This window comes from Octopus sinensis, linkage group LG6 (genome assembly GCF_006345805.1).
Source record: "Octopus sinensis linkage group LG6, ASM634580v1, whole genome shotgun sequence".
Taxonomy (NCBI): Eukaryota; Metazoa; Mollusca; class Cephalopoda; order Octopoda; family Octopodidae; genus Octopus; species Octopus sinensis.
In genome coordinates, this window is record NC_043002.1 from 108,167,502 (window position 1) to 108,186,312 (window position 18,811).

General features: G+C 37.7%; 1 protein-coding gene across 10 annotated transcripts in view; it reads right to left on the bottom strand.

The window, feature by feature from the left end:
* Nucleotides 1-18,811, bottom strand: part of LOC115212947 (pleckstrin homology domain-containing family G member 2-like) — a 412,633-nt gene that overhangs the window by 41,860 nt on the left and 351,962 nt on the right. For 9 of the 10 annotated variants that reach the window (XM_036504203.1, XM_029781794.2, XM_036504202.1 and 6 more), the window contains 7 exons: nucleotides 17,056-17,150; nucleotides 10,361-10,477; nucleotides 8,938-9,088; nucleotides 6,298-6,498; nucleotides 3,657-3,773; nucleotides 1,841-1,936; nucleotides 1,382-1,553 (listed from right to left, as the gene is read on the bottom strand). In XM_036504203.1, the coding sequence (XP_036360096.1) occupies nucleotides 1,382-1,553; nucleotides 1,841-1,936; nucleotides 3,657-3,773; nucleotides 6,298-6,498; nucleotides 8,938-9,088; nucleotides 10,361-10,477; nucleotides 17,056-17,150 (949 nt within the window). The remainder of the gene's footprint in view (nucleotides 1-1,381; nucleotides 1,554-1,840; nucleotides 1,937-3,656; nucleotides 3,774-6,297; nucleotides 6,499-8,937; nucleotides 9,089-10,360; nucleotides 10,478-17,055; nucleotides 17,151-18,811) is intronic. The other variant, XM_029781795.2, reaches the window with a different exon arrangement.

The following is an 18,811-nucleotide window of genomic DNA, read 5'->3' on the forward strand; positions in this document are numbered from 1 at the left end:
TTTCATGCTAGAAGCTATGCATCTTTAAGATTTATCTATCATTTATATACCTTATACTGATTTATAATAATGTATGCAACTATTTCACTTTGATAATTATCAGTGTATTTTCTTTTAAGACATAACAAAAAATTAATTTTTAATTTTTGCAAAGATACAAATAAATATGAAAGTTAAACATAAGCCATCATTGATTTCTAACCTAGGAACCACAAATGGTTAACATAAACACAAGGCCACAAATTTTAGGGAAGGAGTAATTGCTTAAACCTTCAAAGTACTTCTTGACTGGACCATTTTATCAACTCATGAAGAATGAAAGGAAAAGGAAAATTTGGTCTGGTCTTGGCAGGATTTGATATCAGATCCTAAAGGACTGTAGATGCTTTAATGATTCTGCTGCATGACTATCTAATTAGCAAGATGTTCCTCAGTATTATAGACATAAAAATCATCATCATCGTCATCATTTAGCGTCCATTTTCCATACTAGCATGGGTTGGACGGTTCAACTGGGGTCTGTGAAGCCAGCAGGCTGCATCAGGCCCAGTCTGATCTGGCAGTGTTTCTACAGCTGGATGCCCTTCCTAACGCCAACCACTCCGTGAGTGTAGTGGGTGCTTTTTACGTGCCACCTGCACAGGTGCCAGACGGAGCTGGCAAACGGCCACGGACGGATGGTGCTTTTTACGTGCCACCGGTACGGGGGCCAGGCAAGGCTGGCAATGGCCATGAACGGATGGTGCTTTTACGTGCCACCGGCACGGGGGCCAGGCGAGGCTGGCAACGGACACGAACGGATGGTGCTTTTAATGAAAATGTAAAAATATGAAACAAATTAATGTCAACAATTTGGGAAATGTACATAAAAAGCTAAGATGTGTTGGATATGATATGAAGAAATGATGTTGGTAGAGACTTTGGAAATATAATATTTTAAGGAAATGAGGAAATGGTCTGCCTGTAATTAGAACACAAATACTTTTGTTTTAACAGGAAAAAGGGAAAACAGATTTATTAGGGAGAAGAGAAAGCAGAAAGTAATGAGTGAAATTTGCAAAATGAGCTTGACAGAAATACATGACGGATGAGGGTGAGAAGTGGTCATGCATGGAAAGGTTATGAACTGAGTAAGGAAATTCACATAGTGTGACAGAAAATGATGGGGGGTGTGGGGTAACAAGTGTCCATGCTTTGTAAGACTGTAAGTGCTCTTCAGAGTGGTTAAGAGGTGTTCACATTTCCAGTGAGTTGGTTTTGCAGGGAGAAAACACATGGCTTACAAAAGAAGCCTGACGACATGGTGCCTTGCACAAACTGAACTGTGGATGGTGCAGCAAGAAACAGCAGGTCCAAGAGGAAGAAAAGAGCGGTAATTTACCAAAGAGCTGGAAAGTGTTCAAACATTCAAGCTTCTCACATTGTTCATCTTTGCTTCGACCTAATTCCATCACAAGATGACGAACTTTCTCTGGAATCTTGCCTTTGTAACTCTCCAAGATTAAGTGTTTAATCTCCTTGCACCATTTTACTTTCTGGTCAATGTTCCTTGCCTTTAAAAAAGATTAAAATTGGCAAATAAATTAACTTCTAGAAATTACTTACGAGATATATATGTATACTTGACATGAAGAATTGGACAATTTTTGTCAATTTCTTTTTAAACTCTTGTCTTTTTTTCACTAGAATTATATTGAAATATACCATTTTAATTTATTTTGAAAATAACGAAGAATTTGAAGGGATTTATTAGTAGGAATAAAGTATGGCTAAATTATTTTGATAATGATTACTGGTGTTTAGAATTAAGATTAGTATTAGACTTATGGAATGGACTTACCTGTAAAGTATGCATTGACTTGGGATTATCAAATGGGATAACTTGAAAACTAAGAGGTTCCTTTGGAATACTTTCAATCAACATCAGATTAGCACACTAGCCAAAAGAGACAAGATTAGCAGAATTAGTATTAGTGATATCTAAATAAGTTAAATTAAGGGTTCGGTAAAGAGCCCAATAAAATAAGTACCTGGCCTAAACAATAAAGTAATGGGATTGACTTGTTTGACTAAATCCTCTGAGACAGTATGCCAGCATGGTCGCAGTCCAATGGCTGAAACAAGTAAAATATGTGTGTATATATGTGTGTGTGTGTGTATAAAATGGCATGCCATTGGGCAATGCAGCCCAGTAGCATATTGATATTTGCTCTTATGCAACATGGTGTAGCCTGATGATTTGAGAGCTTTTCTGTTGTGTTCTGCAGGATCTTATAAAGATTGCGCTTCAATACATACAATGTTACAATGAAATAAAATCTCTCAGTGAAATGATTATAGCGATACCACATAATCTATTCATTTGCTTTTATTGCTATATGTATGTGTCTGTTGCATGTGTGTCCAGTGGGTGAGATCACTAGTATAAGATGAACAACCGATGTGAGTTCCAGTCACACTGCTTCTGAATTTCCATGATTCTTTGTCACCATCCAATTCCACTCTCTCTCTCTCTTTTACTTGTTTCAGTCATTTGACTGCGGCCATGCTGGAGCACCACCTTTAGTTGAGCAAATCGACCCCGGGACTTATTCTTTGTAAGCCCAGGACTTATTCTATCAGTCTCTTTTGCCAAACTGCTAAGTGACAGGGATGTAAACACACCAGCATCGGTTGTCAAGCAATGCTAGGGGGACAAACACAGACACACAAACACATACACACACACACATATATATATATATACACATATATACGACAGGCTTCTTTCAGTTTCCGTCTACCAAATCCACTCACAAGGCATTGGTCGGCCCGGGGCTATAGCAGAAGACACTTGCCCAAGATGCCACGCAGTGGGACTGAACCCGGAACCATGTGGTTGGTTAGCAAGCTACTTACCACACAGCCACTCCTGCACCTATATACCTATATGTATGTATACATATATGTTAAAAAGCCATTAACTATTAAAGAGAACTATATAAACTATAAGCACATTCTTTTTGTGTTTTGATGCATGGAAAAAAAATACGAGGGGGAGTCTCCTGACAGACCATCTCATAATTTGCAGATCACTCCTCAGAGAAGACAAAAACCAATTGATAGCATAACATGTAAGTGTGTGTTTTGTATATTGATAATTTAGATATTATTGATACAAGCATGATTGTATTTAAGAGGTTCTCTTCACAACTACTTGGTTCTGAGAGATTCCATTGTGTAACATTTTAAGCAAGTATCTTCATTCATAGCTTTAGACTGACCAATACCTTGTGAATGGAATTTGGTTAATGGAAACCTACCGTCTGTCTATCTTTCCATCAAATTGATCAATGTATCCATGTGTGTGTGTGTGTGTGTGTGTGTGCACACATGGATGTGAATGTCTATGTACATATATACATCTTCCAACACCTAAATTACCATGGGATACAAACACCCATAACAAAACTGAAAAACGAAAACTTTATTGATAAAGTTCCCTTGAGATATTTGTTCTACACTAAGAGACACTCACTCCCATGTTCTCACCGTTTAATGGTGACAAGTGATTGGCTTATTGGAAAGCTGTAAACCACACAATTGATCACTTAGCTGCAAAACATAATTGATAAAGAATTATAAGTAAGGTCACATGATTAGATAATTAAACTTACTTCAATAAAGGTCTTACAACTCAGCATCCCCTCTTCTTTTTTCTTGGCAATAAGTACAGCTTTCTCAAACAAAAACACATGTCGATACGTTTTGGTCCCACAGAGCCGAAAGGATCCCTGTGAAAAACAAGAAACAAAAACCTTTAACAGATAGTATTATATTTGTAAATTCAGCATCTTCCCTTTGTTTTTTTAATTGGTCAGTATTTCCCCTGGACAACTTTACAGCATGTTGCATTATAATTACATAGTTTTAAGTAAAGCAACATATTTACAGTAATATGTATAACCCTTTAGCATTCAAACCGACCATATCCGGCCAGAATATTTAACCTGTTTTATATTGAAACTGACCAGCTCTCGCCTCTCACCTCAGCCCTACCATGTCATTCTAAAACTAAAAAATAGCATCACTGAAATCTCTAAACTACAAGATAACGCATGATTAATTCAAAACAATATAAATAAACAAACATCACATTTGAGAGAATAATCTGAACACTAAAGGGTTAATAATAATAATAATAAAGTCAAAATTAAAAGAAGGGTGCCATTGTCATCTAGTGAGCAATATTTCGACATCTTGTGTGTCTTCAACAGGTTCAAAAAATAATTTTGTCAATATACATTATTTTGGTTAATATATAAAGGAGTCAGGTAACTCCTCCAGAAGATATAGAATCACAATTAAAAGAAGATTGACAAAATTATTTTTTGAATCTATTGAAGACAGACAAGATGTCGAAATATCATTCACGAGATGACAAAGGCAAATTCTTTTAATTTTGACTCTAAATCTTCTGGAAGAGTTACCTCAATCCTTTATATATTAATAATAATGATAATAATAATCTTTTCTACTCTAGGCACAAGGCCTGAAATTTTTGGGGAAGGGGCCAGTCGATTAGATCGACCCCAGTATTCAACTGGTACTTAATTTATCGACCCCGAAAGGATGAAAGGCAAAGTTGCACTCAGAACGTAAAGACAGGATAAATACTGCTAAGCATTTCACCCAGCATGGTAATGTTTCTGCTAGCTCACCGCCTTCATAAAAATAATAATAATAATAATAACAACAGACTGTGGAAAGAGTGTGGAAAATGTGATCCACTTGGTAAGTGGATGTGAGAGCCTTGCACAAAAAGAATACAAATGCCGCCACGATAAAGTGTGTGTATCTTCATTGGCTCTTATGCTGTAAATATCAATATGAAGTAACAGAGAACTGGTATGAGCATGTACCAAGTAAAGTTATGCAGGAGGATGGAAAAGTAATGATACTCTGGGACTATGGTTTTCAGACGGATCGTGTGATCGAACACTGTTGGCTGGATATTGTCATATTGAATAAGAGAGACAAATACTGTCGGATCATTGATGTAGCCATACCAAATGACTTGAATGTTGTGAGTAAAGAGGCTGAAAAAAATCACCAAGTACTCCAAATTGAAAGTGGAAATGGCAAGACTGTATGGAATGTGAGAGGGTAATAAGAGGGACAGGATAACTGCACCCTCTAGGCTTGGTGGCAGGCAATGAGTAAAGAGATGCTACAACACAGAAAGAGAAAGAATTGTAGAAACAGAGAAGGGAGAAAAGTAAACAAAAGAGAGAGAGTGTGTGTGTGTGTGTAAAAAAAAAGATACAGTTCTATATTTAAGAGATGAGGAATTATGTATATTATTTACATTATTTACATTCGACGGATATTTGACCTCATCTTATTTGTTGTTAACACAACATTTCGGCTGATATACCCTTCAGCCTTCATCAGGTGTCTTGAAGAATGAGAACCCAGGTTCGAAATTTCCCCAAGACACCTGAAGAAGGCAGGAGGGTATATCAGCCGAAACATTGTGTTAGCAACAAAAAAGATGAGGACAAATATCCATCAAATGTAAATAATGTATAAGAAAAAAAGATGTACTGTAAGGTTAAAACAATTGTTATAAAGCTTTTAGATGAATGAAAAGGCAAATAAGTGATGTATTTCATTGAGATATCTTTATATATAAAAGTCAAGTTGTGCGTCTGTCTCCTACAATTTAGATTCCTAACTACTCCCACATTTTGCGGTGCAGTTTAACCAAAACCGGGTATCTTATAGTCGTGATTCATATCGAGCCCTTCTGGGTATTAGCGCGCGTCTACGATGAGTCTACGATTTTAAAAAAATTTACCATCAGTTTTTTCCATTTTAATGCATTTTTTCGCTATTATATAAGGGAAGTAACTCTCTAAAAATGTCTACGATGAGTCAACGATTTAAAAAAAAAATTACCATAATTTTTTTTCCATTTTTAATGCATTTTTTTGCTATTTTTTGGCTATAACTCTCTAAAAATGCTTATATAGTTATTTCCCTTACAAACCCGAGCAACGCCGGGCGATACTGCTAGTATTTAATATTTTGAAATTAAAATCTAACTCGTTTACTAACTGGGAGCTATTCCAGGAAAATGAAAAAGCATCCTTAAAGTGGTTGGTATTAGGAATGGTATCAAGCTGTAGAAACCATGCCCAATTAGACAATAGAGTACAATGCAATCCTTGGGCTCTTTGGACCCTACCAAACCATCCAAGCCATTCTAAATTGGGAAATGGATGCTCAGTGATGATGATGATGACAGTAACTAACCTCTAAAACAAGGTCCCCTAATGTGGTGAGATCAGCTCCATCATATTCCAACAATTGACTTTGAATTTCTTGGACATGCACTGCATGTTCGTGCTTGCGTTTCATTTCGTTAATGTGTTGTGCCATGCTGGTCATGTGGGTCAACGCCTGGCACAAAACATTATGACCGATTCTTTCTTCATCGTAATGTTTTAAGATGTTCTGAAAATAGAAGAGGAAAAGAAAGAAAATAGAGAAATAACAATAACATGTTTGTGAACACAAAGCATTTAACACTGTATTGGATGTGGTTACATACCACTAATCACAGTGCACTTTCTCACATTGTTGGAGCTTTCAAATGATACCTATTTCTTTATTACCCACAAGGGGCTAAACATAGAGGGGACAAACAAGGACAGACATAGGTATTAAGTCGATTACATCGACCCCAGTGCGTAACTGGTACTTAATTTATTGACCCCGAAAGGATGAAAGGCAAAGTCGACCTCGGTGGAATTTGAACTCAGAACGTAACGGCAGACGAAATACCGCTAAGCATTTCGCCCGGCGTGCTAACGTTTCTGCCAGCTCGCCGCCACCCATTGGTTAGGTAGGCAGACTGGCCATCTTTCCCTCCTAATGGAATACTAGTCCATTCCAGGGTTACACATTTACAGCTGATTGGGTTGGAGTAGCAGGAAATGAAGTGTTTTGCTTAAGAACACAATGCCCCACCCGATCTAGAAATTGAAACCACCATCTTGTGGTTACGAGTGCAACACCCTATCCACTAAGCCAGATGCCTTCAATAAACTTTGCATGAATGAAAAAAATATAATAATAATTTACTTAAAATTGTTTGAAAACTTTTCATACATATTGTTGAGTCAGTCGTTTGAAGTGACTCGTTTGTTAACGAGAGACAATTTTTGATTTAAAATGTGTCCACATAACGATGCGGTTAAGTAGCTTGCTTCCCAGCCACATGGCTTGGGGTTCAGTTCCACTGCAAAGCAAGTGTCTTAATATAGCCTTGAGTCAACCAAAGCCTTGTGAGTGGATTTGGTGAAAAGAAACTGAAAAGAAGGCTTTTACATTATCTCTCTCTCTCTCTCTCTATATATATATATATATATATATATATATATATATATGTGTGTGTGTTGAGGCGCAATGGCCTAGTGGTTAGGGCAGCGAACTCGCAGTCGAAGGATCGCAGTTTCGATTCCCAGACCGGGCGTTGTGTGTGTATATTGAGCGAAAACACCTTAAAGCTCCACAAGGCTCCGGCAGGGGGGGGGGTGATCCCTGCTGTACTCTTTCACTACTCTTTCTCCCATTCTTTCTTCTGTTGGCCTGCTCGCTTAGCCAGCGGGGTGGCGTCATTCGAAGGCTAAAACAATGCGAACGCATTGTGACCAGCGATGTGTAACAACATCTGATGGTCTGGTCGGTCACGTGATATATATATATATATTATATATATATATATATATATATATATATATATATGCATGTGTGTGTTATTATTTTCGCACCTTGACATTGCATGTTAGTTGTAAACAAGTGTCTATCATCAAACTGTGTCTTCCGTTTCCAATCTTCTGTGAAAACGTGTCAAGCTCTGGCCATGGGTAAACATTACCTTACTTGGAAAAACAAGTGGGGGTAGGTAGCAAGAAGGGCATCTGGTCATAGAAAATGTGTCTCAACAAAATTTGTCTGACCCATGCAAGCAAGGAAAAGGGGACATTAAAATGATGATAATGGTCAGAGTCTTTTAAAATATGAAAGTGTCTTGTGGAACTCTTTTCTAAGAACAAGATTAAGAAATACTTTTGTACAGAGAATAATTGCTGTATTTATGACTTGTTTTTGTGGTTAAGAGAACTGCTTGTGTTGTACCTATATTAATGCGAGAGTACTCACAGCTCAGGTTGGCATAGGACTATTTCAAATGGGTTTTGTGTTTGTGAAATTGATCAGAAGCTCTAGGATGGTACTTTGTTGTATTTTACAGTATCTCTGGTATATGAATCAGGGGTGTAACCAGCCCACTTGTAAAATGCATACCTTTCCTTCATGGAGCACTGCAGCAGTTTTAACCCTTTTGTTACTGTATTTCTGTTGAGATGCTCTGTGGTGTTTCTTTCAATTAATTTTAAATATAACAAAGGATTTAGTAAAATATCTTAGTTATCATTAATCTAGTGTTAGGAACATAAATTGTGGCTAAGGTTTGGTGGAAGATTTTAATTCAAAACTTTTGAAAACAAGACATTTGTACTCGGAGCCAGAGGCGGTTTCAGCCGGGTTGGTAACAAAAGGGTTAAGAATTGTTTCTCTATTATATATTTTAACCCTTTTGTTACCATATTTCTGTTGAGATGCTCTGTGGTGTTTCTTTCAATTAATTTTAAATATAACAAAGGATTTAGTAAAATATCTTAGTTATCATTCAGCTAGTGTTAGGAACATAAATTGTGACTAAGGTTTGGTAGAAGATTTTAATTCAAAACTTTTGAAAACAAGACATTTGTACGCAGAGCCAGAGCCGGTTTCAGCCGGGTTGGTAACAAAAGGGTCAAACAGCAACAGTAACAACATAATTCATCACATTTTACTTGTTAGCATTCAATATATCAATATCTAATTTACCTGAAGAAGAAGATGGTATTTGAGTACACGCTGCACTGGTTTCAGTAAATAAGCTCCCAACGGAAGAACATGATTGAGGATCAACTGACGCTGTTTGAAGATGTCGGCCAGATTTTGATGAGACATGCAATTCGTTAGAGTTTCTACAGCACTGTTAAAATATAAGACAATAATTAATTTCAGGTGTAAACTTGTTGGATCCACCAAATATATAGATAAATAATATTAGAATATAATGAGATTACTGTATAAAGTGCTCATGTGCACTACAACTTAAATCAGAAAAGGTTACAAGAGGGAACAGAAAGGAGAGATATAAGTCAAGTAAGAAAGACATCAATGAAAGCTAGAAATACATGTACAGTACACAGAATAAAACACAGAAAACAGAAAAGCTAGAAATACATGTACAGTACACAGAATAAAACACAGAAAACAGAAAAGCTAGAAATACATGTACAGTACACAGAATAAAACACAGAAAACAGAAAAGCTAGAAATACATGTACAGTACACAGAATAAAACACGGAAAACAGAAAAGCTAGAAATACATGTACAGTACACAGAATAAAACACAGAAAACAGAAAAGCTAGAAATACATGTACAGTACACAGAATAAAACACAGAAAACAGAAAAGCTAGAAATACATGTACAGTACACAGAATAAAACACAGAAAACAGAAAAGCTAGAAATACATGTACAGTACACAGAATAAAACACGGAAAACAGAAAAGCTAGAAATACATGTACAGTACACAGAATAAAACACAGAAAACAGAAAAGGAAGCATGGAGTCTTTGAAGAATGCAGTGTCCTTAAAGCTAACAACTGATGTGGATAGTGTATTCCATGCTTTGACAATTCTTCATATGAAAAAAAGAAAGGGTTTCCAAACTCCATGAGACTGCATTGCATCATTTTAAAATTTTATAAGCAAATCCATGATTGGTAAGGATATTGAATTCAAAAAGTGGCCCAAGTTATTGGAAAGATGGTGGATAATTGGGTGTGCTTCTACTAAGACAGCTGCTAGACATCGAAATTTTAAAACTCTTGAAGGGTATTTCGTGGCACATCTCTGCACAGCTTCCAAAGATTACTATAATAAAGGTGATGTCACATTAGAGCTAAAAACAACAAAAATTATTCTGATAAATATTACAGAAATCAGAAATCTTTAATCCTTTAGATGTCTTGTTTCTGTTGAAATACCTTGAGCTGAGAGGGAGTTGGAAATGTCAGCTTTGAGATGTACATAGATTCTGAGGAAAAGACAAGATGATCACAGGTGGACTGTCCTTTCCCAAAGGTCTGCTTAATTAGGGTTGATTTGGGGCTAAACACAAAAACATACACACAAAGCGAAAGGGAGAGAGAAAGAGAAGAGGTTGTTAGTGTATAATATCTAAAAGTACTCACCATGGATAATTGGTGCAGTAATTGCCATAAATAACAAACTTGTCTTTGTTCTTCACAAAACATTCAGCAACTTTCAGGGGTTCTCCATTACTATGCTCCAACTCTTCCAGAAATTCTCTGAAAACAAAACAAAAGCAATAATCAGCATTAATCCAAAGAGATGAGAAATAATGATAGTAAGAATTAACATATCCGGGCTGCTGATGTTTATATTCAAGGGAATCTGTTAAACATATATTACAACATCAATATATAAAACAATTGTGTGTGTGTGTGTATTTGTGGTTATTATTTCATTGAAAGTGTCACAATCTCAACCCAGATCTTGTCATGTCTGTTTATCTAAGGCTCGTGTATAAGGTTAGTTCCAGAGTCTAAGGATGTGAGAGAACAGGCCATCAGACCACACATGAATATAACAGATTATATATTAGATAAATTGCTAAATACATCAATGAATACACACACACACACCAATATATGTATACATATATATAAATGTGTGTGCGTGCATGTTCTTCCCTTATTTAAATCAGGTCCCAGCCCAGCTGCAGAATTGATAATAAACAAAGAAAATTTCTACATAATTATGTGTGTATTATTTATGTATACAAATGTACGTGTGAGTGTGTGTGTAATTATTTCAGCATGTTTGTGTATGTTCCCAATTTTGTAATTCTTTAAATTCCTCCTACAATGAAGAGTCTGGTTTCTAATTGAGAAAAAACTGCAGAACTGAAATTTAAAGATCACCGATAAAGAGTTCCATGGTGAACGTTTAGCAAATATACATTTCACTGTTCTGCTTATAGATCGTCAGCATCATCATCATCATTGTCATCTCTCTCCTCCTCCTCTACATCATCATTTAATGTCCGTCTTCCATGCTGGTATGGATAAGATGGCCTAACAAGAGCGAGCAAGGCCAGAGAGCTGCACCAGGCTCTGTTGTCTGTTTAGGCATGGTTTCTTTGGACGGGTCCCCTTCCTAATGCCAACCACTTCAGAGAGTGGTTTTTACATGGCACTGGCACCAGTGCTTTCTATGTGGAACCAGCACTACATACTTATAGAAATATAAATTAGTTGGAGCATAGGTGAATGTCATCATCATGAAATGTTTGTCTTTCATGCTGGCATGGATTTGACTGTTCAAGAGGATCCAATGGGCCAAAGAACATAGTTGAGTTCCAATGTCTACTTTGGCATGGTTTCTACAACTGGATATGGTTCCAAGTGCAATCCACTTTTCAAAGTTTCCAGAGTGATATTTTGGTTTTTTCACGATGCTAGCACCAGTAAGTTTATCAATAAACTCACTAAAACCACTTGACTGAGCCAGATTGGAAGTATGAGGAAAGTGGGTTTGTGCCAGGTGTTGAAATATGAGGTCTGATCAATAAGTAACCAGACTGTTGCCATAGTAAAGAAGCTAAAACTAAAATGTGAAGTCACTTGGCAAAGATTGACCTTGGACTCCGCTGTGCATGTGCACTAAGTTTTAACATTCTAGCTCACTTCTGTTTACAGCAATGCTCAGAAGGAACGTGTGTAGTGTGTGATCATTGCATTGACTATGATAGAGAAAGTGTCATGGTGATACCTGCTCAGAAGCCTTTGCAAAGTTGCAGAAAGTATATAGAGAGGAGTGTATGAGCTGCACACAAGTTGGCCGAAAAATTTTCAAGTTGGCCGAAAAATTGTCAATAGTGATGAGTGTTCTGGGAGATCCACAACCAGCAGAACTGAGAACAACATTGCAGCTGTGAGGGGAAAATCATTGAATCACCATCTGTGAGTTATCAGAGGATGTGCAGATTAGTTACAGTTCAGTTCAGTCCATTATCACTGAAGATTTGGGTATGAGATGCGTGTCTGCCAAGTTTGTGCCAAAACTGCTTTCAGCTGACCAAGAAGACACTTGGGTTTCAGTTGCACAAGATCTCCTATATTGTGTCAAGAACAATGAAAACTTTTTGGAAACTTTACATAGGCCTCTGAGCAGGTATCACCAAGCTTTTGGAAAAATTTGATGCAGATTCTCTGCTCAACTTTCTCTGTCGTAGTCAATGCGACAATAACACGCTACACACCTTCCTTTCAAGCACTGCTGTAAACAGCAGAAGTGAGCTACAATGTTAAAACTTGGTGCATATGCACAGCAGAGTTCAAGGCCAAGCAGCTTCACTCTGCATGTTTTAGCTTCATTATTATGGCAACAGTCCAGATACTTCTTGATCAGACCCCACATGGTAGTGGGATAAGAACAGATTGTTTTGCTGTAGAGACAACACATGGTCACCACAGCTGGAAAGAGAGAAAGAATGGTGGAGATGAGGTGTTGGAGCATAGGGAGAGTATGAACAGAGGGTCAGGCTGAATAGATGGATGAAGCAGAGTGGCAGGTGGGTGGTTGGGGAGAGGTGAAAGATGAACACAGGTGGAGAAATGGTCAATGGTGAGCCTCAGTTTGGAGGGAGGGAAGTGAAGGGAAACAAGAATGGGTCAGGGAGGGAGGGGGGCGATAAGTGGGTGTACATAAAAGGGGTTGCAGGAGGAGGAGAGCAACAATAAAAAAAACTAGATAGATGAGGAATACAGATGATATGGAATGTGTAGGGGGGATGGATGATGTCAGAGGTCAGTGGATATAGTGATTGACAAATGAGGGTGGTGATATCGGTTACTTGTTTTAGTCACTAGACTGTGGCCATACTGGGGCACCATGAAGAATTTTAGTCAAGCTAATTGACCCTAGTAACTATTTTCTTTAAACCTGGCACTTATTCAATTGGTCCCTTTTGCTGAACTGCTAAGTTGTGGAGACATAAACACACCGACACTGGTTATCAAATGACAGCGGAGAACAAACACAGGTACAAAGACACACACCATCAACTTCTTTTAGTTCCCATCTATCAAATCCACTCACAAGGTTTTAGTCAGCCCGAGGCTATAATAGACGGCATTTTTACCAAGGTGCCACACAGTGGGACTGAACCCGGGACCATGCGGTTGGGAAGCAGACTTATTACCACACAACCACACCAGTGACCACAACGCAGAAGTTAGAGATTTCGTTTGAGTTGTTGTCCAAAGAATAGAAGAGAAAACTGGATCAGATTAGCCTAACGTAGCATGAGAAAATCGAGTAGAACTTAAACTACATGGTTTAACCCTTTAGCATTTAAACCGGCCATATCGGCCAAAAGTATTCTGCCTGTTTTATGTTCAAAAGGCCAGATCTGGTCTATCACACCAGCCCTACAATATCGTTTTTAAAATTAACAGCTACCTCATCAAAACCTCAAAGCTACAAGATAATGTATGATTAGTTCAAGGCAATGTGGATGAAAAAGGATTAATTTTGGTAGAATAATGCGAACACTAAAGGGTTAAGAGGCTTGCACTGAAACTGCGTGGTTTCAGGTTCAATTTCACAGCATAACACACCACTGAGCAACTGTTGTCCAACAAGGATTCCAATGCATGGCGTTGCTGTGGTAGAGAGATCATGTTTTTAATATCTTGCAATAACTTAGTAGATACACACCATGTTAGTTAGTTAGTTAGTTCATTTTTTGGCTCAAAAAGCAAAAAGCAAGGCCATGTAGGGGGACATGGAGTTATGTACAGGGTGGTGTTCAGGTAAAGAGTTTCCTTTTCCCTCTTCACAAACAGGCATTGGCTTCTTCTTCTTCTCCTTCTTCCTCCCCTCCTCTTCCTTCTCCTTGTCCTTCTTCTTCCTCCTCCTCCTTCCCCCTCCTTCTTCCTCCTCTTCCTTCTTCTTCTTCTCCTTCTTCCTCCTTCTCCTTCTTGTCCTTCTTCCTCCCCTCCTCTTCCTTCCTCCTCCTCCTCCTCCTCTTCCTTCCTCTCCTCCTCCTCCTCCTCTTCCTTCTTCTTCTTCTCCTTCCTCCTCCTCCTCCTCTCCTCTTCCTTCTCCTTGTCCTTCTTCTTCCTCCTCCTCCTTCCCTCTCCTTCTTCCTCCTCCTCTTCCTTCTTCTTCTTCTTCCTCTCTCTCAATAACAGTCTTTTCCTTCATTGTCATCCTCTTAAGTGTTTTTATTCTTCATCACCAGCATCAATTTTATTATATAATATGTCATAGTCTCTTTTTTTTTCATCAAGAACCTCAAAAATAGTTTCTATAAATATATTTAATCTTGATAACCTAAAAAGAAATTCAATTCTAGATTCCCTGATGTTTCTTTAATTTCATTGGCCTTGATTCCCTCTCACAAGGAAGTTCTTGCATAACCACACAAGCCAAAGAGAGGGCAACAACCATTTAGAAACAGCAGCAACTTCACTGAAATTACACCCAACTGCCTTAGGAAAAGAGGACTACACTGAATAATATTGTCCTGAGAGTTTTATGGAACATACTCTTTGATCATGGGTTTGCTTGGTCATGGATGACCTGGGGTTAACCAACAACAACAACACTGCCCAAAGGATTCCTATTTCTCAACAGTTTCACATAATAAACAAGAGACAAAGATGTACTTTTCCACAAATATTTCGATGCAGGTACAAGGTGAACTGATTTATGATTCCTGCAAGAACACAAGAATTTGTGTAGAAATATGAGAAATGCTCATTGTTGTTGCTTAAACCCCAAGTAAGTTCCACTTCAGTATTCCAGCCATGGCCAACTTGCCTCTCTTTCTTTTTTCTTTTTCATACATGATGTATATAAAACTACACTATCAAACGTGTCCTTCCTGTTTCAAAGGTGGTAAACTTATTTGACAGATATTTGGCTGTTATTTCCAAAAGGTCAAATGCCAGGCGAAATGCTTAGCGGTATTTCATCTGCCACTACGTTCTGAGTTCAAATTCCGCCGAGGTTGACTTTGCCTTTCATCCTTTCGGGGTCGATAAATTAAGTACCAGTTACGCACTCGGGTCGATGTAATCAACTTAATCCCTTTGTCTGTTCTTGTTTGTCCCCTCTATGTTTAGCCCCTTGTGGGCAATAAAGAAATAAGAAGCTTCTTACAGGCTTGAAATCCTAGTTATCCAGTTTGCTATCAGTTGTGATTTCTTAACTTCAATGTTGCTTTTTAGCACCAGGCCACCCAGACCCAGTAAACCTATGATCAAAAGGTGATCCATCTATGACCATTATCTGTCAGTGTCATCATTTTACATCTGCTTTTCTATACTGCATGGGTTGGATGAGTGATGCCATTCTTGTTGTCAAATCATTCTTTGTTACATTTGTACAGCATATAGAAACAACCACACACAACAGTGAATTAACAAAACAGCAGAGATATTCACAAAGTACCGGATTAACACCTCGACTATCCAGTGACAGAATTTACAGAGATGCAGCAGGCGAATAATCAAACATGTGTGTCGTCTAATCTGTTATTACTGTTTTAAAAGAGATTACTAATAACAACACAATAGATTAAGATAAAAAAATAAAAATTCAGCCTTGGGCTTTTGTAAAGTATTAAAATGATGAAAAAAAAGCAGAGAGAGAGAGAGAGAGAGAGAGAGGTAATCAATACACAAACAAAAATAGCATTAGATTACAAATAAAAGGCAAATTATAATTGGACAAATTAAATAAGATGCATTTTAAATGACAGATCACAAGCTCTATAATACGCATTTAATACACACACACACAAATATTACATACACATATATAAACGTGTATATATTATATATATATATATATACACACACAAAACATGCATTTATGTGTATACGCACACAGTTACACATAAATATATATATGCACCCTGGGTCTATTATTTGTAGTGGCCTACACACACACACACACACAAACACACACATGCATATATATATATATATATTATCATCATCATCGTTTAATGTCTGCCTTCCAGGCTGGCATGGGTGGAATGGTTTGACAAGACCAAGCAGAAGCCTGCACCAGGCTTCTGTAACTGTTTGGCAGGATTTTTATAGCTGGATGCCCTCCCTGACACCAACCTCTCAGCAGAGTGGACTTAGTGCTTTTTACATGGCACAAGCACAGGCGAGGTCAGTTTTGGCAGGGTTTTCACAACTGGATGCCCTTTGAATGCCAACCACTTTACAGTGTGGACTGAGTGCTTTTCAGTGGCACCTGCACTGACAGGGTCACCAAGTATATGCAAGACAAAAAAAAAACTCTTTTGAGAGGGGAAGGGCACTGGAGGAGGTGACCTTGTGTTGGCAGAGAGAAAGAAACAGGTGTCTTGTTGTAAAGGAAGTACAAGGTCACCCAGCATGAGAGAGAGAGATCAGGAATGAAGAGAGAAACAGGTGCACTGCCGCAAAGGAAATACATAGTTACCCAACCTGAGGGAAAGGGCACATGGCCTATGGTTAGGGCATTGCATGCATGACTGCAAGATCGTGGTTTCAATTCTTAGACCAGGTACTATGTTGTGTTGTGTTCTTGTGTAAAACACTTCATGGCATGTTGTTCTGTGATCACTTTGACACCTGACGTATGGTACACCGTGCACTTGCTCAGGTGACATCAATTTGATGGAGAGTGTGAGCTGATGTACAGTTCATACAGCTGATCACTATAAACTAATCATTTATGTAGGTCTTCCAGCAGAAGCTGAACACTCATATGCTGTCTTCGATGGGAGAGTCCATCATATATACACACATACACAGAAACTACTTGAAAATGAGAATAAAGAAAATATTGAACTTACTGACTAAAAGTGTAAATTTCTACAATGTTGCCGAATAAAGAGTTGAGTTCATTCTTTGACATATCATCACATTTATCCAAATATTCAAGGTAACCCTGCAAATCAAACAAGTAAAAGAGTTAAATTCCAATGATGTCACAGAAACAGATATTTTAATGAGATGCAACAGTAACAATTAAAGATGTGTATTGATCACATAAGAACATTGCAGCACAATTTCTTCACTGTAAATGGTCCTGTACTTTTCAATGTTATCCCAAAAGAAATTAAAGTAGAAAAAGACCCCACAACTTTCAAATGGTACCCGGACAAATTCCTCCAGGAAATACCGGATAAACCATCTACACCTGGATACGTCTCAACCAACAACGACTCTCTACTCAAGTGGTCCATGGTGTCCCGAAATAATTAACTAAAAGACTTTTCCAGGTGGTGCTATTGAGTTAGTCATGACCTGGGCCGATAATAGCCCAAACCAATCTAAGTTATCTAATGTTTTAAGATGCAGGTTTGGCAATGGGATTAAGAATGACAGGCTTTCAAACTTAATCCCACTGGGTAAGCAAATTCTACCAGAATCTCTCAAACCTGGTGAAGGAAACTGAGGAAATGGAAACTGTGTGGAATCCTGTCAAATGGACTGAACATCTTCTTTGATGGTAAACCTTTCACTACAGAAATGTTTTCACATTTTTTTTTTTTTCTACTTCTGATAAAACATTCTGCCTGAAAGAGACGTAGAGGATTAATTGAAACTCCAATAATGTTTCCAGATGTCTTCCTGCTGGTATTTTATCCAAGAAGAGTTAATTACAGTACTTTTAGTTTACATTATTTACATCTGACGGATATTTGTCCTCATCTTGTTTGTTGTTGACACAATGTTTCGGCTGATATACCCTCCAGCCTTCATCAGGTGTCTTGGGGAAATTTTGAACCTGGGTTCTCATTCCTAAGGTATTTTTCGATGTTGTTGTTATTATTATTACTATTATTATTATTAAGGTCCACGGGCATATGTCGTAGTGATTAAGAGCGCAGGCTACTAACCGCAAGATTCTGAGTTTGATTCCAAGCAGTGACCTGAATAATAATCATAATAATAATAATAACATTGAAAAATACCTTAGGAATGAGAACCCAAGTTCGAAATTTCCCCAAGACACCTGATGGAAGCTGGCAGATATATCAGCCGAAACATTGTTAACAACAAACAAGATGAGGACAAATATCTGTCAAATATAAATAATGTACATAATTCCTCATCTCTTTAATATAGAATGTCCAAAATCAATTCATGAGCTAATGTGGGAGCCTCTACATGGTTGTTCAAACTGCTAGAAACAGCAGCTAATTTCCCTCAAATGACATCTTGTAATGATAGTTATCTTATCTTACATGTATAAACTCAGTACACATGCATACAGTAAGTATGTCAATAAAATATGTGCTTGCTTCTCCCATCTTCAGAACAACCATTTAGCATGTCATTTGATGGATGTTTGTAACTTTTGATACAGTCAGAAGTGTCATTATCAATGTATATTACATCTGTTTGTGGTTCTTTTTTTGGCTCCAGTTTTGTTTCCTGCTTATGTGGTTGATAGTGAATTACTTTCCCTGTATAAAAACTAAATCCACAACAGTACCAAGTATTTGTTTCACAAATTTTCCAATTCGGAATCAATACTTGATAACATGAAACTCCTATCTATTTTCAAAGTTGAAGAAAAATCGAGGCCGAAAAAAATCTCCC